General features: G+C 39.2%; 1 protein-coding gene across 1 annotated transcript; it reads right to left on the bottom strand.

Annotated features, from left to right (window-relative positions):
* Positions 1-991: 991 nt before the first annotated feature.
* Positions 992-21,676, bottom strand: hps5 (HPS5 biogenesis of lysosomal organelles complex 2 subunit 2). Its single transcript, XM_084094900.1, has 23 exons — positions 21,532-21,676; positions 20,290-20,405; positions 18,464-18,574; positions 16,085-16,149; positions 15,808-16,000; positions 15,429-15,559; positions 14,471-14,701; positions 14,281-14,352; positions 14,061-14,149; positions 13,463-13,641; positions 12,553-12,711; positions 11,886-12,042; positions 10,883-10,994; positions 10,340-10,486; positions 10,176-10,244; positions 8,684-9,237; positions 7,182-7,302; positions 6,260-6,409; positions 5,991-6,110; positions 5,615-5,728; positions 5,428-5,534; positions 3,609-3,957; positions 992-1,744 (listed from the first exon to the last, which is right to left on the bottom strand). Exons 2-23 carry the CDS (start codon positions 20,392-20,394, stop codon positions 1,684-1,686), a joined length of 3,396 nt encoding a protein of 1,131 aa, XP_083951026.1. The 5' UTR covers positions 20,395-20,405; positions 21,532-21,676; the 3' UTR covers positions 992-1,683.
* Positions 21,677-22,314: the final 638 nt, after the last annotated feature.

Genomic DNA, 22,314 nt, shown 5'->3' with positions numbered 1-22,314 from the left:
CAATTCAATTGCTGATATCAAGAATAGACTATTTGTTGATACAAGAATATTTCAACTAGTGACAATTGAATTCTTGATATCAAAAATAAATGTTTTTACTAGTAAGAACTGTATTTCTGATATGTTAAACTGGAATTTCAACAAGTAAGAAATCAATTCTTGATATCAACAATTGATTTTGAATGGCAGCCTATGGTGACATTTCACTAGTGAAAATATAATTACAGATATCAAGAATTAGCGTTGTTACTAGTAGAAATCTAATTCCTGATATCAATAACTATCATTTTAACTAGTGAAAATTGAATTGTTGATATCAAGGATTCATATCCTGGAAATGAATAAAAGTTAAAACGGCTTGCCATAGGTATCAGCCTGTGGGATTTTACCAGTTTTCTGTCCAGCAGGTGAAAATGATGCATCTGATCACTTGGTAGAGTAACAGCACAGCTCTCCTCAACAACACACATGATTTGAGGAATCATTCATGTCTGGAGCTCAAACGGTGCAGGATGTGTGATACTTTTGGTAATGAGTTTGTTGTATATTTCCAGTAATGCCCCTTCTCTCTGCCCACCTGCGGATGACACTTCTGCTGGCACGGGTACGATCAGATTGAAGACACACCTGGAAAAGAGGTCAGTGGAGCAACAGAGAAAAGTTCTGAAAGTCTGATAAGAGAAATTGGAAAGTGAGGAGAACAGAGTCAGGGATTTCAGTTTGATGACTTTAAAAAGGCCGTTGTTCTCGCTGAACACGAGTTTGACGCACAGAAGTGAATAACTTTACACGTCTGATTGGACCACGTGTGCCACATACAGAGGAAACAATGTTTTTGTAACATAGAATGACCATTTACCATGCAAATCTAGTGTCACTGTGAAAAAATCACTTTAATTCATTGCTAGAAGTCTCTATAAAGTATAAATTATATTAATTTGCATGAAGAGCGAAAGAGATTTGTGCATTTAAAGGGACACTTTCTACACGATTATAAATTAACATGATACTCATATTTATTGTGCTTTTCATTAAGAGCAGCCTGATAAACCAGATGGCATTAGTTACAAAAAGCTTTCGTTCATACATTCACATGTTAAAAGAACACAAGTCTGTTAGTTTGTTTGATAAGGCCCGTGTTTGTTCTCAAATACTTGCAGATGAAAATCACATTAAGACTGTTAAATAGATAAATATGCATTTATTTATTTTCCATATCTATTTAAGGAATATTGTATATATATATATATATTCCTCATAATAAATATGGAAAACACTCGGATATAGAATCTAAAGCATCTTTACATAAACTGATGCATCAATTCAATAGGATAATTTATGTACAAATGAATGATATTTCATTAAAAAGGCCCATTGTTAATACTGTGTCAACACCTTATTAAATAGCTTAATTAGAAACAGGAGACTAAATACTGAAGAACGGTTCAGTCATGTGACACCAACGCAGCACTTCCACCATTTACAGCACAATACAGTCTTCTCACCGCTGGTGCGAAAAAGCTAGTGGAATCTGTGTTTAGATTGTGACTGAAAAGGTCCAGTGACCCGAGATCATCTGGTCTAGAAACAGCCATACAGAGCTGATCCCAGAGCAGTGTGTCCATACTGAGAGCAGCACGGGCTTCTGGAGGCATACACAGAGATCAGGTGGACACGGGGGTCTTAAGCGTGCTGAGACCACAGGAACCGGTCACAGCGCTCCAACATGGTCTGAATCAGTGCTCTAAGAGGACAGTGAGAGAAAATGCATGAGAATAAAAACTGTTAAACATTACCCATGTTCAGGATAGGAATACAAGCACACTACGCAGTATATACTATACTATGCCTACTGTTTTCAAATGACATTCCTAAAGGAAAACTACTGCATAATACAGTATATACATGTATACGGCCTACTATTTTCCAAAAAACAATTTGTTTGCAATGAAATATACACATACTATGCAATATATACGCTGTACACTGCCTATTATTTTCCTAAAACAATGTGTTTGCAATGGAATACTAACGTTCTGCTATATAATGTACACTTATACTAAAGTACACATGTGCACATAAACAATGTCTAAATTTGAAATAGCATACTATTCTTACTATTTCTCCTATATCCTTATATGCCAGAAATAGTGCTATGCTAGTAAGCTATTCCGAATACAAACAATATGTTCAGAATGGAAAATTATTAGGATACTGAACAGTATATACTGTACACAATCTACTTTTATTTATTTATGTAATAGTAGCGTACTGCTTGCTATATACAGTACACAGCCTACAATTTTCCAATTAAACTAAATTCAAAATAGCATACTCTTACTATTTCTGCCATATAAGGGTATAGAAGAAATAGTAAGAGTGGTATAGTAGTATGCTATTTTGAAACATATAGTCTGAATTTGGACTAGTATGAAAGTATGCAATTCCAAATTCAGACTATATGTTTGGAATAGAATTTTAGCACAATATATACTGTAAGACTACCTATTTTTTATTTTTAAATGACATATAATGAAATACTACCATTCTGCTTGCTATATACACTAGTATTTTTATAGTAGAGTATATTATCATACTACGCTGTCTACTATTTTCCAAAACCAATTACATGGGAATGGATTATTGGCATAATGCAGAGTATAACTGTAGACTGCCTACAAACAATGTTTAAATTAGAAATGGCATACAACCATACTACTCTTACTATTTTTTACATATCGTTATCTGGCAGAAATAGTAAGAGTGCAATGCTAGTATGTTATTCCGAATTCAACAAATATGTTCAGAATGGAAGAATAGCATACTTTGCAGTATATACTGATGATTTTTTATAATCAGTGTGTTCTGCGTGGAATACTAGCGAACTGCTTACTCAAAACTGCAGTAATCAACACTTGAAGTGGATCAAAAAAGTTATGCCTGGTTCAGATTACACGATTTTAGCCCGATTTTGGCATGATCCGTTTGACGTAGGGTGTCGTGGGGATTCGTAAACGACGACGGGCGTCGGGACGCAAGATTCGATCGTTTCATCTCATATAGTGTGTCATAGTGGGCGACAACCTACGTCGCGTCTGCGATGCTTCACGACATCACAATAAAAAGACTAGCATGTTTAATTTTTTTTTCGGTCCTCCGCGACAGGTTCCGTCAAGAGTGAGTGAGTGTGTGTGTGTGCGAGTGAGTGAGTGTGTGTGTGTACGAGAGTGTGTGTGTGAGAGTGTGTGTGTGTGCGAGAGTGAGTTAGTGAGCGAGCGAGAGTGAGTGAGCGTGTGTGTGTGTATATATGTGCGAGTGAATGTGTGTGTGAGACGGCTCGTGATGACTGGTCGGAAAGCAACGTGTAGTCTGACATGTATCTTGTCCACGACACAACATTTGTAGGAGTCAAAATCGTGTAATCTGACACCGTGACTATCGTAACAGACAAAAAAATCGTGTAATCTGAACCAGGCATTAATCAAAGTTGTCCTAAGACAAGAACGGGTTTTGTTCAAAATTCATGTATGACTTTGATGAAAGGTTTTGATCCACTTCAAATGTCGACTACTGTATATACTGTACTTTACTGTTTTTCACACGCTCACCTTTGCCGCTTCTCAGCCATACGCAGCAGATCACAGACCAGCGTGGAGCGTGAACTGAGATCCACCTGTATCCCGCGTTCCTGGAGGGCCGTCAGGGCCTGGTCCGGCCCGAAGACCTTGACCAGACGCAGGATGATGTTCTCTGGGCTGACCCGAATGCTCCAGTCATTTGAACTGTTTGATTGGTCAGAGGAACTGTCACTCGTGCCATTACTGTTAGTGTCGTCTGAACAGGATCCATTGGTGCTGCTGGGCAGAGGTGAAGTGGGCGGCGCTTCGTCGACTGAACTGATTTGCTGTGAGAGCTGGAGTAGCAAAACCCACTCATCAAGAGACTGAGGAACAATACCTACAGAAAGAGAAAAAGTGATATTTTAGGGTGAGTTTACACGACACAATATGCTGAAAACTGTGAAGTTTCTCCTTTGAGTTTTCCGCGATCGTCAAAACGATCCCCATTCACACGGATCCGCGAAAACGGCTAAAAACGCTGTATTCTGCTGCCAGGCCATTAGATGGCGATGAAACACTATAAACTGAACACGTAATACGCATGTGCATGACGTCATCGTCTTTGTTGTTAGTTACACAGAGACCGTTTTCAAAAACGTGCGTTTTCAGGCACCCAAAACGCCGTTGTCGTGTAAACGACTCCTTAGATATCGCATAAAAAGTTTTCCGATTTAGTTGAAAACGGTGTCATGTAAAGAGCCCCTTAAATATGGAATAAATGCTGCAGAACTGATTCATGGGTTATTTAAGGCCTAGTCCACATGTACACGGGTATTTTTATAAACATAGTTTTTCCTCCTTCGTTAAAATTTTTGAAAATGCAAAAAAAAAAAAAAAAAAACGCTATTAGGCTCTGTCAAGAGCATTACAAACCAACAGGTGGCGATAAAACCCTAACCGTGAAGCCATGTTGGCCAATCAGAAACCTGAAAAAAAAAAAAGGATAATCCCGTTCCGCTTCTGATGTCACAAGCCAAAATCTCTGGTTTCACCGTCTACACTGCAATGGAGTTTCTAAAAATCTTCACCCTGGCAGGAGTTTTTAAAAAAGTTTGGTTTCAGTGACCGGATACTGAGTTTGCGTGAGGACGAACGGCCAAACTGCATAGAATGAAAGCTGCGGTTTTGAAAATACCCGTGTTACACCGTGTCCTAACCACACGCGACGATTCTATTTCAGAAACGGTTTCTATTTTCTGCGATGTCGCGCTGGAACAACAAACACAAAGTGTGGCAATGATAATCTCAGGTACTGTTTATGTGCTTTATTTAATATTAAAAGTGTGAAATGTGACTTTGAATATCGTTTAGTGCTCCAGCTTTGTAGCTGTAAAAGCATCAATGGATAATTCACCTCAGATCTTGAAATTAAACACATGGAAACAAGAACGTTCAAACTGTGAACAAACAAGTGTATTATTTGACAAAGATTGTTTTAGTAACTCAGTAGCCTCGAATAATGTTTAAATGGTGTAATATTTGTGAATTTGATTATGTGCTTATCCGTTTTCTTGCGAGTGCCGTCAAGATTACTCTCTGGTGCCGTGCACTCGCTGCGAGACTCCGCCCACAAGCTGTTCTGATTGGCTGTGGGTTTTGATTGATTTTTACACATCTCGCAGTCGCGTCGCGTCTAATGTGGACAGACAAATTATTTGTCGCTGGAATCATATCGCATCGCGTCTGGTTAGGACACGGTGTAAGTGTCAGACAGACAGTTCTTGGTTAGTGAATTAGACTTTATATTGATAGTCTCTCTTTGTCTGTTCATCTAAAAGACAGTTTTGAGTATCTGTGATTGTTTTACCATCATCCTCCTCTAGAAGCGTCATGTCATCCAGTCTGCAGATGGCGCTGAAAGCCTCTGCTCGCCGCTGCAACTCTCTGCACAGGTACAGGTAACCCATCCAATACCTGAGAGACAATTAACACCGTCACAGTTTATACAACTACCCATTCTGACTGAATTCTATCCATTCTAATTCTACACTCACCCTTGAGTTCTACACATCTCCAGCATCTTCTGTTTGGAGGTCAGATCAGCAGGCAAGCGGATCAGCAGAGACAGCAGACGCCCATAACCCCAGCTGAAGAAATGAGAGTGCCACCTACAGCACAGGAGACAATATAATCAGAGAAATAGGAATATAGTATATTTACCCCCCGTTTCACAGATAAGGCTTGAATCTAGTCCCAGACTAAAATGCATGTTTGAGTTGTTTTAACTGAAAACAACTTAAAATATGTCAGTGTCATTGTTTTGTCTCAGAGAGAGAGAGAGAGAGAGAGAGAGAGAGAGAGAGAGAGAGAGAGAGAGAGAGAGAGAGAGAGAGAGTGAGTGAGAGAGTGAGAGTGAGAGTGAGAGTGTACCTGGTCTGTCCGTCAGGAGTGAGTGTGTCCTCCCTTAGTGGGGCATCTTGGGATAATGCCAGTTCCAGCCAATCCTGTCGCAGAGTTTCTGGCTGGAGAAGAGAACCCAAGAAAGACAACCTGGAAGATGACAGAAATTATTATTATAACATATTATTTTATATGTTCAAAAACAAGAATACAATATTACAGTGTAAACATGACACATACACAACCTTAACAATCAGGACTAACATTGTAAAACATTGTATAATGTAACACGGCCGTACCGCTGCTGCTCGGCTCGTGATTGGACCAGATTGTCCAGATAAGGCAGAAAGTGGCTGGGTAAAGCCATAGCCATGATGTCAGAGGGGAGGATTGTGGGATAGAACTGTGGGTAGGCACGAACGGCCAGCTCCCCGTGCTTCTCATAGAGTCTACAGAAAGAAAGCAAACATTATATTCAATATAAATAGTTTAGAGCTTTTTTAATCCCCATGGGGCAATTCATTTAAACCGTCAAGGGGCTTCACATATAAACTTAAAGGGATGGTTCAGAGTAATTTCAACCTAGGGTCCTTTGCACCATGACCTCGAGCCAAACACCCCCCAGAAGCCTTTTTCCCCTTGGTTGAACATTATTAAAGTTAGAGCTTATTTAGAGATATCAGCCGTATGGCTTAGTGCAGGCGCTAATGGATCCTATGATGTATCTTGTAAATGACCCCTCTAATAATGCCCAGAATGGTACTAAACTTCTACAGTAGTACAAATAGGTTCTGTACTCATAAAACGAGGCATTGGAAAGTTTGTTAGTACATCAGGAGTTTATTTAAATAACACTTGCCTGATGGCTAATGCAACCGCTAACCCAGACAATGAGGTCACTTCAGTGGTTTGGGAAAAGCCTGTAAAAGGCAAGTGTTATTTAAATAATCTCCTGATATCGATATCTCTAAATAAGCTCTAACTTTAATAATGTTCAAAAAAAGTGTTTGGCTGGAGGTCATGGTGCAAAGGACCCTAGGTTGAAATTACTCCGAACCATCCCTTTAACACGTACATTCAAATACTCAAAACTACACAAAATACATAAAATGAATAAATAATAAGTGAATACAAAATGATGTGTTCACACCTCTGCAGGTGACCATATTGATAATATATATATACTAAGTGTGTGTTTTGCTCTGAGTGATGTAAACTCACCTGTACAGGTGTGAGAGGAGCAGAGGTGTGTTCCAGGGCTGAAGTTCTCTCAGACTGCGCAGAGACTTTAGCAGGTCGCCCTTCTGAATCACTTCCACCACCTTACTGGCCTGAGTGAACTCTACCACCCGCCACAGATTGTTAACAGTATTAATATTAAGGCATGACACCTCAGATGAAAAGGGTGAAAATATACAGTACAATAATGATATCACCATACTTTCAAGGTCAAGTTGATTAAGAATTGCAAAAAAAAAAAAAAAATGTATTACAAGTTTTCTGAAATTATGTGTTTAAATATGCAAATTAGGCATTCCCTAATTAAATATGCAATAATTATGTATACATTTCCAGACCATAAATCTGAACACTGGATAAAGCCAGGTTCAAAATTCCTTTTTAATTTTTTTACATATTATATTGTCATATTTTGGATTTCTCTTTTCATCAATCCATAAATCGTAAAATACTGTCAACGGCCAGAAACAAAAAAAATGTACCATGTTTTTAGAAATAAAACGTTGTATAAAAGCAGGCGAATTATATATATGAATAAACCCTTCCGTTAAAACCTTTAGAATATAGATAGGAATTAAACTGTAAAGTTTGGTGTATGTAAAGATGCTGAAGTGGAGATTTCTGAGAAAAAACTCATTGCCTTTTAAAATAGGTATTGTGATTGAAATCTACAGGTGCAAATAGATTAAATAAAATAAACACTTAGGGCGTTTTCACACCTGAAAGTCCGCACCAAGGTCTGAACCAAAGTTCATGTTTTGATACATTTTATATATTCGGTAAGTTTTGGTTTGGTTCACATTGCAATTATGCGAGCGCACTAAAGAACTTTAGAATGTCCTGTAGTCATCATCTATGTGGGCTGCATCTTGACATTGATTGGTTTGTAAATGGACGCGCGTTTGACGTCAGCATGTACTATACTGTTATTATTACGGTATTACGACCAGCAGCAACAACTATACTCGAGGCTAGTTCAAATTCGCCAAATGAACGTCCTCGTTGTGTGAACATTTTATCGTCGCCGGCAGGAAAGGAGGAGAAGACTGCAAGCAATCCTGCGGGAACCACCGGAACTTCCTGTAAATAGTCCGAAAGTCCGAACCATACAGAAAATGCGTTCACACTAGAAACGAACCAAACCTTTGCTCAGTTTGATCCGGACCGAGATTACCTCTTTTCGTCGGACCAAATTTCGTCTGTTTGGTCCGGACCGTGGTCCGGGGGAGGTTTCACACCTGTAATTTTGATTCGGATCAAACTGAAAAGTCAGAAAATCCGGACCAAACAAGATAGGTGTGAAAGGGCCCTTAAAGGTGCATTTTAGATGTATTATTTCCACTACTCTGAAAAAAACATGTTACAAAAAGCCAAATAGCATTAAAAAAAACTTTTTTTTTCTTCTGTAGTGTCTTGCCTAAGCAGAATTGCAATAAAAAGCAGGTTTATTATAACAGTTACTATTCATTCTTGTGAAAACGTACCCAGCATGCCAGCGATATACGCCTTCAGCACCTCTCTGTGCTCTCTGTATCTCAGCATACACATCTTCCTCACTCTCTCCTGGTCCAACAGGAAGAAGAACCTCCTCAGGAACACACACACACTTTCGACGCCTCCTCTACCGGGGCAGCCCATCTCCAGATAAAGACAGGCCAGCTGTGAGAGGTCAGCCTGGAGGTCAGGGGGCAGAGGTTTGGGGGAAAACAGCTGGATTAATTCAACATGGTTAGCAAGAGGTGGGAATGACGCTCTGACTGGGGCGGTGGAACAAGGGATGGTCTCTCCAAGGTCCTCTTCTTCAGTGAGGGTTGCGGATTCATACAGGTTAGTAGACGGCGTTGTTAAGACCTCTGGCTGAACCCCGACGCAGCAGGACACTGATGAAACAAGCTCTTCCTCCTCTAGAGGAGTTATTTCTCTAGGTACGGTGTAATCCTCAGGACCCAGAACCCTCTCCAGAACCGGGGCCCAGTCTCGGAGCACATCGCTGAGGCAGACGGGGTCCAGTAAAACCATGGGGTTCTGGATCTGAGAGCTACAACAGAACATATATTTATTTAAAACAGAAATCTTTTTTAACAATATAATTCTTTATTGCTGATCTTACATTATACCATCTCTCATTAAAGGGATAGTTCGGCCAAAAATGATATTAAACCCATGATTTACTCACCCTCAAGCCGTTCGAGATGCTATGTCAATCATTTTTCAGACGAACACATTTTCAGTTATTTTAGAAAATGTCTTAGATCTTTCAGTGGTTATAATGTGAAGCTATGGGGTCCAGCTGCTTCAAGTCCCAAAAATGTGCATGCATCCTTCACAAAAATAATCCATCCGGCTCCAGGGGGGTAAACGAAGGCCTTCTGAGGGTAATCCGTACGGTTTTGTCGTAAAAATATACATATTTAAAACTTTATAAATGAAAATAACTGGCTTCCGGTCGACGCACGTTCACGGAGATGGATGTCAGCGTATGATGTAGGACGTAGCGTAGGAAGCGTCGTGACGTAGAACGAAGTATAGCTAAATCAAACGCTACGTCATACGTCGGCATCCATCTCCGTGAACGTGCGTTGACCGTTACTGGAAGCCAGTTATTTTCATTCATAAAGTTTTAAATATGTATATTTTTATGACAAAACCGCACGGATTACCCTCAGAAGGCCTTCGTTTACCCCCCTGGAGCCGGATGGATTACTTTTGTGAAGGATGCATGCACATTTTTGGGACTTGAAGCAGCTGGACCCCATAGCTTCACATTATAACCACTGAAAGATCTAAGACATTTTCTAAAATAACTGAAAATGTGTTCGTCTGAAAAATGATTGACATAGGCATCTCGAACGGCTTGAGGGTGAGTAAATCATGGGTTTAATATCATTTTTGGCCGAACTATCCCTTTAATGTATCATTATGTAAACATTCATTAGCTTATACTTTGACTGTCTGCAGCAGTAGGAAGGAACTCACATGGCTTTCTTTGTGGCGTCTCTCAACTCCTGCAGCTCAGACTCCGAGCTGGACTGCTCAGCGTTCATTCTTATAGAGAGAGAGACAATCAAAAACCACAATACAAACAAAATAACTATATAAAACCATCAATAGTAGCAGTCAGACAACATTAACACACTCACTCATGCTCGCCTTCCTCTGGAAGAGGAGTCGCTGTGGCCGTGACCTCTCCTTGAACGCCTTCCCTGAGGTCAGGCCGAGGCCATAGGTCCGAGTTCATCTGAAGCGTGTTGATCTTCTCAGTCGTCTTTTTCATAAAGCTAGAGACACTGACACACACACATTTACGATTATAAATCACTATGATCATAACCAAGATCAGCAATGACAGTCCAAAACATAAGCAGCTGGTTTTCAAATAAACAACGTCTGCATACATTAAAAAAAACAAAGAGAAGGAGAAATAGTTGGTAACCTCGCCAATCATGCGCATCAGTGTAAAATGAGACAATGTGCCAAGGACATAATGTGACACAACGATAAAAACAGGAAGTCACAGTTTTAAAAATAACCTGGGTATCAGCAGCTGCATTTTAATAAGCATTAGAGCTTCCTTATGACCCAGCCAATCAGACTGTGTCTGGTGTGAAATTTAAGAGGAAATGAAATTACAATGAAATATAAGGGGAATTTATGTGGTCAGATGTAAGTGTGTGTGTGTGTACCTGTCTCGAACAGCCTGCAGGGCCACTCGTGGGGGTTTTGAGCGGAAAGTAAGAGGCAGAAACTGCAAGCCGAGGTCTGACCTGTCGCCCTCTCCGCGCACAGACTGAGAGTCTTCAGGACAGCAAAAGGAGGAGTTGAAATGATAGAGAGATGAATGAAGAGAATGAGAAGATGTGGAAACAACTAGACGAAAGCACGGAATAAAGCAGATATTAACTGATTCATCACATGACGAAGGTCAGCTAGAATACTGATCAGAAAAAAATAATCTAAGTGTGCAAAACACCAGATAAATGATTAAACTGCTGCTCACTGATGTTTTTAGTATATTTTATTGCAAAATATTTGACATACAACACACTGACATACAATTACTACTATAAAACCATTTAAAAATTCACAAATAATTATATATTTTTTGACATAAGTGTAAACTTTGGGGTTTTTTTGGTCGATATCTCTGCACGCAGTTAAATCACATTGGTTCCCTTTATTGAACATCAAAATTGTTATTAAAGATCAATTCTGATTGGCTGAGTTTGTTGCATAATGTAGTTTTTTTTGTTGCTTTCAGTGAAGATGCGAAAATTAAACTTATTTACTATCTTAATACATGTTCCTGGTGTTATTATTCTCCATGATTCATCCATGCATGTTACTCCAAATGCAAAATAAGGGTATGCTCTGCCTCTAAAATGGCGTTCCTTTATGGCTGATGTCACAGTAAATAAAATGAAGTCCCACTTTACATTTTTATATCTTGTTGAATATGCTTGCTCACTCTGAAATATGTCAATTTACTGAAAATTGGTTGCTTCAAGACACAGTGTTACAGTTTCTGTGTAGTTTTACAAGCTAAATCGTTATGTGTTGAAGAAAGTCCCTTTCTGGTCATTAGTGAAATGTGAGTGGATTACTTGTATTCGGACAAGGAATTCCCACTGAGAGAGCCGAACTCTTACTACTTCCCTTTTAGGTTTGAAATCGATCTCTCTGTCTCACCATTGTCCACCTGCTCTTCCTCAGTGAAATTGAACTCCTTCAGCCGCTCCTCCTCAAGCATCGATTGGTTGGCGAGGGAGTTGGTGTCATCATCTGATTGGCTGCCTCTTCGGCTGATGACGCGGTAGATGCCGCAGTCCAGAACGTTAAAGCTCTCCTGCGCAGGAAGAGTCATTTAGCATTTTCAAAATGTGTCTCTATACATATGTGACCCTGGACCAGAAAACCAGTCACATGGGTCAATTTTATGAAATTAAGTTCTATATGAAAGCTGAATAAATAAGCTTTCCATTAATGTATGGTTTGTTAGGATAGGACAATATTTGGTCGAGATACAAATATTAGAAAATCTGGAATCTGAGGGTGCAAAAAAATCGAAACATTGAGAAAATCTCCTTTAAAGTTCTCCATTTATGTTCGTGATTTTGCTGCATTCACTCACAAACATAAATGTTTTTTTTATATATATTTACGGTAGGAAATTTACAAAATATCTTCATGGAACATGATCTTTACTTAATACCCTAAAGATTTTTGGCATAAAAGATAAAATCGATAATTTTGACCCATACAATGTATTGTTGGCTATTGCCACAAATATACCCGTGCGACTCGAGACTGGTTTTGTGATCCAGGGTCACATTTGTCTGTGTGTTTTTGCACTCACGTGCGAGGAAATGCTGCTCCTGCGGCTGCTGCAGGCCGAGTCCAGTGGCTCCAGTTTGCTGATCACTTCCTCTAGCTGGCCAATCAGCTGCTGCTGGGAGGCGGAGTTTAGCTGAGCCTTGAGATGCTCCAGTCGATCAATGGGGAGGGACTTCCTGGCCTGAAGAAATGCAAAAGAGAGAGACTATTTTTGGAATGGAGCACTAGAGTAATATTTAAAGCACACTGAACAGTATATACTACCTCTTTCTTAAAAAGCCCCCTGAAGTGCCTTGGAACACACACCTTTGTTTGACGTAATTTCCACTGAAACAGGAAGCTAAGCTGGGATGTATTGAATGGCCACTCCCCCCATTCAAAATATCCAATAGCGTTTAGTTTACCTCACAGACTGCAAGTCGTACTTCACAGCACCATGGAAGCGAATCAGAGCGCTGATGATACGTTGGATTCAATGGTAGAGGTGTGAATAAATACTGTCCATTTCATTCTTAACCACCGTACAGTTGGAAAACGGAATAAAACTTGAGTGTTTGAGCAACTGAATACACATCTCCAACCCATAATGCAACGTGTCAACGGTCGCTTTGGCCAGGTGGTGTTTATAGCATAGGGGGCGGAGCTTTAGATTCTAGAGAGCATTTGATTGGACAGAAGATGTGATGAGAAGCTGAAGTGTCATAAAAATCTGTGATCCATTCTGGCGGAAGTGAGAGATGGTAAATTTTGAATGCTTATATCTCCTAAATGTGAATTTTGTCATTGTTTTGGAACACAGCAGCTTGTTCATAACCTTAAGGCTAACATATTCATACTAAAAGCTAAAAAATTAACATTTTGATTTCAGGGGGCCTTTAAACTAGTATGTAAGACAGCAAATGCGTGCTCAAAGTGTTCTTGTTTGTGCGTACCCTGGATATAATAACGGTATGCTGAAACATGCAGCAGACGGTGGCGGCGAGCGTCCAGTTCTCCCTCTTCATCAGCCGCTCCACACAGCGATCAGGTGACACCAGCAACAGGTGAGACAAACGTCCGTCACCATGGAGACAAAATACCTCGTTACGGAAAACTGAAATCTCCACCACATCTATAGAGGGAGGAAGACAGATATGGATCCAAGTGCTGTAAAACGGTCAAAAAGGTCATATAATATATATTTTTTAAATAAGCTAAATTAATGTATTTTTTATTATTTTATTTTTTATTAGAAAATTATATATATATAAAGTAAAAAAAATCTAAAAATAATACATATATAAAAAATACAATTTTGAAAATAACAAAACAATAAATGACTTTTTTCCATAAATTTTTTAATGTCAATTGGGTTGATTTTATATTATTAATATTTATTTATTACCATAATTATATAACTATTAATTTTATAATAAATATTTTTTGGAAGACAGATAAAGACCCATGAGCTATAATATCATCAAATATTTTTAAAAAATATGTTTGGAGTGAATATACTTTTGTGCATGCGTCACTTTCATGACCTCTCACCTTTGACCTCTGTCCACAGCAGAACCTGACCACTGTGAGGTGTGAAGATGTAAATGGCAGAATCCGTCCAGGTGAGCAGATTTTGATCACTAAGAAACACAAAAAGTCAAATATTAAAACCTGAGACGTTATCTTTGTAATCATAATACACACAGCAGATATGAAATACTGTGTCTTTACCAAAGAGGTCATGTGTTATTTTAATACAAGGAGTGGTTACCCAAACTGAAGGAGTCTTGGGAAAGCCAGAGACTGTGGACTCGTCTGTGCGGGATTGAAATGAGGCTCATTCCTGAACACAAGCCATGTAAAAATACACAACAAAAATGTAATGAGAGAAAAAGAATGGAGATACAGAACTAAGGGCCAAAATGAGGTCACAAGTAAGTGTTAAACACACAAACACACACTTGTAAGAGACGAGGGGCAGCGGTGGGCAGGCCAGCAGCTGTTTGAACTGGTGTGTGCTCAGGACTTCTCCACTGAAGCTGGACTCCCATATGCGTGAGCCGGGCCGGGCGCAGTACAGCAGGGCAGGAGGACCCCCACCCTGACCCCCCTGACCCCGCTGACCCTGCAGGAGAAAACACGCCCCAAACTCTCCGTCTCGCTCTTTATTACCCACACGCCAGAACTTCTCCCTGAGAGAAAGAGAGACAGGAACAGACTGAATTTATTTCTTGAAAGCATGTGAATGCATTAAAAGGTTCCTATTGTGCTTTTTTTTTTACATTTTCATCTTTCTTTAATGTGTAATGTTGGTGTTTGAGCATGAAGAAGGTCTGCAAAGTTACAAAGCACAAAGTCCCTCCAGTGGGAGTTATTCTCTATATCAGTGTCAGTGTTTCTGAACTCCCTGAAACGCCTCCATTGAGTTTTCTTCTGGGAATGAACAAGTCACAATATTCCTCATTTAAATTATTCATATGCAGAATAAAGGGGCGGGGCCTGATTGAGTTAACTGGCGGTTATAATAAGGGGCCAATCACAACACACCAGCCGACCAATCAAAGCACACTGTGCTTTTCAGAAGGAGGGGCTGGGAAGAGAGGAGCAGCAACAATGGAGAATTTGTGAAAAATAATGTGTTTCTTGAACATTCAAGTATGAAAACCTATTTTAGCAGACCCAGAAAACAAATCAAACAAATAATTTTTTTACATTTGATAAACATTTAATCTTAGTTATGGTCTGAGGACATGGGGAAAATGTGATATCAGTGTTTGATATGATAAATTTGATCAAATAAAGAGCCCAAATCATACCTTTCGTACATTTGCGTCAAGAATTCAAAGTGAACAAATAGTTTTTTAAACTAATTGCGGGTAAAGGGACATGTCGTCCTATGTTTCCTGCCAACACACACACCTCTCGGTGTCACACAGGTAACAGCGGCTGAGAGACGAGACCATCAAGTGTCCGTCTGTGTACCCCAGCTGAACGACACGTGAATCCACAGTGGTGATGGTCTGAACTGGGAACATCACAAACGCAGAGCCCTGTTTGGAAGCAAAACCAAACCACAAACAAACACAAGCTCCGATTAGTAAAACAAATCGGATTTTTTTTTTGTGTGTAGTGTGTGTGTGTATATGCTTGTATGCTGCAACCAAATTGCCTTCGAGAAATGAATAAAGATGAACTGAACAAGCATAGATTCAAAATCACTAATTGTTATTTAAATAAAATACACTACCGTTCAAAAGATTGGGATCAGTATGAACACGTGGAAAAGGTTTTCTTATACCTTCCCGAGTTTTGCCGACCCAGCCCGGACGCAGGACACTTTTCCCCCGGCATCTCCAGCAAACACTCGGAGGGCCACGGTGTCCCAGCACAGAGATGTTACCGTCTGTCCGCGATGCTCCCAGGACACACACACGCGTTCAGGACGGCCACGCCTCTCCAAGTGCAGCTCCCACACGACCAGCAACCCCTGACTGGCGTACACACACAAACAAACGCATCCAGATTGTCAACTACAAACACCAGGAGCACATGTGAATGTGGCGAAGATGAATTACCTTGTTGCTACAGCGATAAAGTCCTCATCATGGGGGCAGCATGAGACCTGTGTGATTGAGCCTTCCTAAATAAAGACAAAGATACACACTAGCCACGTTTCCATTACAGATTTGCGATATTTTCTAAATGTCGATAAAAAACTATTGTGGTTTCAAACACCCAAATGGCTGTTCCCTCAATAGTGGCATATTTAAAGTTTTTTGGCTTTTAGTAGGAATATGATAGCCTTACTGTTATCTATAAGCTAGTGTGCTCCAGAACAATGACAAAATTCGCATTTAGAAGAACAAACCCAACGTTGAAAATGAAAATCAGGTTGATGTCAGAATCCAACGCCAGATTGACGTTAATCTCCAACGTTGGACAGACGTGGTTGAAAATGAAAAGTGGGTTGACGTCAGAAACCAACATCAGTCGAGTTCTGACATCAACCTGACTTTCATTTGAAAAGTTGCAATCAAAATCATCCCCTGGCTGACGTTACTACTTTCTACTCAAGGACCTGACAGAATTGTAGTGGAGTAAAAAGTACGATATTTGTCTTTCAAATGTAGTGAAGTTAAAGTAAAAAGTTTCCAGAAAAAATAATACTCAAGTAAAGTACAGATAGTCAAAAAGTGTACGTAAGTACAGTACTCAAGTAAATGTAATTTGTTACTGTCCACCTCTGGTTTACGTATATAGGCAGCCACTGCACTAGCCATTATTATTAATCAAAGGAGACGTGTGTGTTATCCAAGGATTAATGGCAAGGAAAACCCCTTATACTTATAAGTGGCACATATGAGGTTTCTCATTTCTGCTTTAAGGTCTTGATAAATTGTTGCACTTCTTTGTTGTTTAGAATCCAGTATTGTATTCCCATATTACTTTCATCTTTTATTAGCCTGGTTAAAACCAGACCATTCTCAGTAGTAACTGAGTTATGGTCTGGCAAAGCTTCATTAATAACTCATTTCCAAAGGGGCGTCACCAACGGACGTCGCTCAAATGCCTCTGGGCGCAATTGGATAGACCTAAAACCAATCAGAGCGATCGTCATCGTGTAAAGCCATATGCTGCGTCCCAATTCGCCTAAGTTACACTACGCCATAAAAGTATTTACTCTTTTTGTGAAGAAAAGGTATTTACTTTTAAATGTGTAGCAAAAAAGTAGGCAAGCTTTAGGACTACTTCGTCATCTTTATCGGACGGATCTGTCACGTGCATCCTGTCACGTAAACTGCCCTGTCAATCATCTTCTCACAGTTAAAATCCTCTATTAAATCTAATTTAATTTCCTACCGTTTCAGAGAGAAATGTAGTAGCACGTTCATCTGCCAGTGGGTCTTTCATGGAGACTGTCCTCATGTGTTTGCAATTTGAATATAATAATGCATTTAAAAGTTGGTGCGCTTCACCAACGGACGTCGCTCAAATGCCTCTGGGCGCAATTGGATAGACCTAAAACCAATCAGAGCGATCGTCATCGTGTAAAGCCCGCCTCAACGTTTCTGATTGGTGCCGTGATTTCGACGGATTAGAAATGGGCTTGAATGAGCTCTTTGCCAGACTACTTGCAGAGCAAATCTAAATTTGCCGGAAGTTTGTCTGGGTTTTCCCAGGCTAGTCTTTTATGAGTTTAATAAAGATCTCTGTCTCGTCTTCTGTCCAAACACACCGCGTCATCTTTAAAGAATGATCAACTTTTACGTACGTCAGGTGACCTGTAAACGCAGTTTTGCGAACAATTCTGCTTCGAATTGCCTGAAAAAACTCCTCATGCGAGCGTAAAAACTTTTTTTTTGCGAAATATGGGAGTTTTTGCGAAATTGATGCGTTTCAATTGGGCGCATTTTCAAATCGCAATTTCAATTCGCGCAATTTGAAGGGTAATGGAAACGTGGCTAGTCATGAACACTTTCATTTTCACTCTGAAAATTGTTATGGCCGATATTATAAATCTTTTTTTTTTTTTTTAAGAGCATCCGGAGACATTAACGTTTCTCGATGTGATGCATCCCAGAAATCAGCAGGACTTTTTTTACATTCTGTCCCTATTTTCACTCGTCTGTAAACACTTCCTGTTTCCTTGAAAAACACTTTTCTTGAGTCAAAGCAGAGCATGACGTTAGTGAAAGATGATACCAATTTAGACGACAATAATAATGCATTATACTCCGACTATGACTGTGTGATCAATAACTACTTCACAGAGCCAATAAAACACAGGAAGAAGCAAACGCATCATGCATACACCACTGCAAACTGCACAAAGGCTAAACACACAATTGATAACATTGGACAGTAGCATTTCAACACTGCTGATAGTTCTATGCATCAACTCAGTCACTAAGTGTGTAAAAGGGGAACTTGTTAAATGGGTTGGCTGTGTGTACTTTGTGTGTGAGGATGAGTTTCTGCTTCCAGCCGTCTCTCTGAATGAGGTGAAGTCCTCCAGAGGACGTGCCCAGAGCGAGCCACTTTCTGGACACCGAGAGGCATGTGCACTGCGGGACACAGACAGAGAGAGAAGGATATCAGAGTGAATCTCACAAAATCTACAGGTCATATCTCATCCTGAATATAGAAATAATTAAAGGGATACTTCACTTTTTTTGGAAATAGGCTCATTTTACAACTCCCCCAGAGTTAAACAGTTGAGTTTTACCGTTTTCGAATCCATTCAGCCGAACTCCGGGTCTGGCGGTACCACTTTTAGCATAGCTTAGCATAGATCATTGAATCGGACAGGACCATTAGCATCTCTCTCAAAAAAATGACCAAAGAGTTTCGATATTTTTCCTATTTAAAACTTGACTCTTCTGTAGTTACATCGTGTACTAAGACCGACGGAAAATGTAAAGTTGCGATTTTCTAGGCTGATATGGCTAGGAACTATACTCTCATTCCTGCGTAATAATCAAGAAACTTTGCTGCCGTACCATGAGTCCAGCAGGCGTAATGATATGACGCAGCGCCTGAAAATAGGTCTAATAGGTTAGACAAACTTAGTCCCGGTCACGTTGGAAGTTACCGAGCTGGGGACTATTTTCAGGTGCTGCGTCATATCATTATGCCGCCTTGATTATTACGCAGGAATGAGAGTATAGTTCCTAGCCATATCAGCCTAGAAAATCGCAACTTTTCATTTTCCGTCGGTCTTAGTACACGATGTAACTACAGAAGAGTCAGAAGTATCTTTGGTCATTTTTTGAGAGAGATGCTAATGGTCCTGTCCGATTCAATGATCTATGCTAAGCTATGCTAAAAGTGGTACCGCCAGATCCGGAGATCGGCTGAATGGATTCGAAAACGGTAAAACTGTTTAACTCTGGGGGAGTTGTAAAATGAGCCTATTTCCAAAAAAAAGTGGAGTATACCTTTAAATATAACATTATTGATTGCTTAAAGGGTTCGTTCACCCCAAAATGAAAATTCTATTTTGAAATTTTTGAAGTGTAAAAGTGGTACTTGCGTAGCTGTCAATGGAGGGACAGAAATCACACAGATTTCATTAAAAATATCTTTATTTGTGTTCCGAAGATGAACGAAAGTCTTACGCGTTTGGAACGACATGAGGGTGAGTAAATTAATGACAGAATTTTCAGAAAATAGCTATGAAGATAATTTTCATGACAATTAAGCCACCCAGTTGTCATTAACGTAATGAAACAATAAAATAAGCCTCATTATTGAAATTCAAAAATATTACATGCAACATTTAAATCGCAATTATATATATAAGTTGTTATTTTTTCAGGATTCTTTAACAGCATTTATATGAAATTGAAACATTTCTTCACGATGACATTTGATCAATTTAATGCTTTTTGATGAATAAAAGTATTAATTTCTTTAATTTCTAATAATCTTATGTCACAATGCAAAAAAAAAAAGAAAAAAATTGTAATGTTATATATTTGTAATGTTTCTAATGTTAATATTTGTTTTCTCTTTTTTCTTTTCTTTTGGTTTTAGGGTGAAACTACTTGACCCGAACATGTTTTGTTTGATTCATCAACTAAATTATTCCCCATTCTTATTCTCATGGCATGAAATCAACAAAATCTGAAAGATGTTTAATTAAGCTCCCTCAAAAGTAAACACCACCAACCGCAATTCAGGTCAGCTTGGATAACAGTTGCCATAAAAGCTGTATCAACAAACACTTCTACTCTTTCACAATAGTTGAGGTAGTTGAGTAGGTAAGTGCGTATGTTACTTTGATGCGTCCCGAGTCCAGTCGCAGGGCGGAAAGGAGGGGGTCCAGACAGTCAAACTCTGCCAGGACATGAGTGCAGGACTCCACAGGAACCACAGGAATCATCCTGCACCGGCCTGAGAGGAAACAACAATAACATTGGCTTTTTAGTAGGAATCATTAGTGAATGCAGCATGTTTGTCTAACTAGACAGCATTTTGGTGTAATATCATAGATGCATTTTTTTAGGCATCATATGTGTATTCCAAACAGCAACTTTAGGCAGATTATGCATGCATGGCATGTTTTAACAAGCAACCAATCACAAAAATGTATGCAAACATTGTTACCAGGTACACAAGCATTCAAACAGCAGCACTTTTGGTCATCATAAGTGCGTTCTGAGTCTGATTATGCCCAAAAATGAGCCCTCAATAGGCAGCAGCACAGTGAGCTCACTAGGCTGAGACACAGCCTTCCTCAGTCATATGATTCCAGGGAAATTCAATTGAAAAAGCATGACTACCACGCATCTCTCCTCTATTTTTCAGTGATTTTCCTTTGCTTTTCCACACAAAAATAGTTCCATTGAAGGACAATATATACAGACATAAACCGTATAAACTATATGATATAAAGCAATGCTTAAACTAACCGAATATACAACAAAAACGTGATATATAATTATTTTTGGGAACTTTTATTCGCTTTATTTGTTTTTCACACATCTGAAAGTCAGCAGAAAAGACAAAACGCTTACTCTCTCACACATTTACACACATTTTTACCACTTCCGCTTAGTTTTGAACGCATATTTACAAGAGTTCATTTTATGAAACACTATATAACGTTAAAGGTGAATCTCAAAGTTAGAAGTTATAAATCAAACCGCCGCGTTAGCCGATTAGCATGACTGTCAATCACGAGATCAGAGTTTAAAACTCGCCAAAACAGCAAAAAACATCGAATAAATACATTTTTATTTGAGTTTTTGTCTTTAAAAAAACAGTTTGTTTAAGGTCATTGTTGATCCTGAGCTGGAAATTTAGGTACTTTCACAATCAACGTTTTAGTTTCTACTTCTCCTCGTCATTCTTTCCTTAAATTCATAGCTGTATCATTTAAACGTTAAAGGCAATATAAAATAAACATTTTTCAAACGTTATTTATTTTATAAATAAATAAGTTGAACTTATTTGAGTTGCTAAATGTCACCTCAAGCATTTCAATAACGTAATTAATATGTATAAACTCGTGTTTTACCTCCTCCTGAGTTCCAGACGCATTTAAATCTGCGAAACCTCCAGAAATGTAGTTAAAATTAATCATTTAGTGTGTAAAGTGACGATCATGTGTTTCTTTTCGCCACTGTAATTCCTGCAGTGTGTTTGACAGCTGACTGAAAACTGACCGGCGCTACTTCTCCATAGCGATCCACTCAATGTGACGCGCAGTGATTCACACTCGCCCGGGGAACTATTTCTGGCGCCTTTGGACCTCACTTACTATCAAATACATAGGGAACTTTACTTACTCATAGCAAAACTGAATATATCTTCTAATCATGCATGAAAAAACATTCAAGTATTATTTGAACATATCTGCTTTACAAACAAATGATTCTCAAAGACGCGTAGGTGTTCCAGCAGTAGTTTGGGGTTCATCGGTCCATTAAAAGCTCTAGTTGGTATTGATTGATATTTGAGACGCCCAGGAGAATAAAGCCTGTTCCATCACCAGCAAGCAAAAATAGCCAAGATTCGACCCTCAAACATCTTACGCCCTTGTAATTAATGTGTTTAAGCACCATATTCAGATATAGATGTAGGAATTGTATTATAAATATGGCCATCACCAAATGCAAGCACCAAATGCAACTGTATGGTGGATCATGAGAAGAGAATATAACCTACAACAGTATTGATTACTGTATACAGTCTAAGACCAATACAAAAAGAGTTAACTTAGTTAATGATGCAAATGGTTAGTGACCTAAACGGTGCAGAATCTTAATTTTTAGTTGCTCAAAATCTCTTTTTACATTAA

Source organism: Abramis brama (genome assembly GCF_963993115.1).
Source record: "Abramis brama genome assembly, chromosome: 20".
In the NCBI taxonomy this organism is placed as follows: domain Eukaryota; kingdom Metazoa; phylum Chordata; class Actinopteri; order Cypriniformes; family Leuciscidae; genus Abramis; species Abramis brama.
The sequence above is the reverse complement of the archived record's forward strand: the minus strand, read 5'-3'. Positions and strand labels throughout refer to the sequence as shown.

Bases quoted from the DNA above. Each gene is read 5' to 3' on its own strand.
- hps5 (XM_084094900.1), bottom strand. From the start codon at position 20,394: ATGATTCCTGTGGTTCCTGTGGAGTCCTGCACTCATGTCCTGGCAGAG. The intron at 13,642-14,060 runs GTGAGAGGTCAT...CTCCCTCTATAG, and splicing joins GCTGTGGACAGAGGTCAAAG to ATGTGGTGGAGATTTCAGTT. The intron at 10,487-10,882 runs GTACACACACAC...TGTGTGTGTCAG, and splicing joins CTGCAGGCTGTTCGAGACAG to TGTCTCTAGCTTTATGAAAA.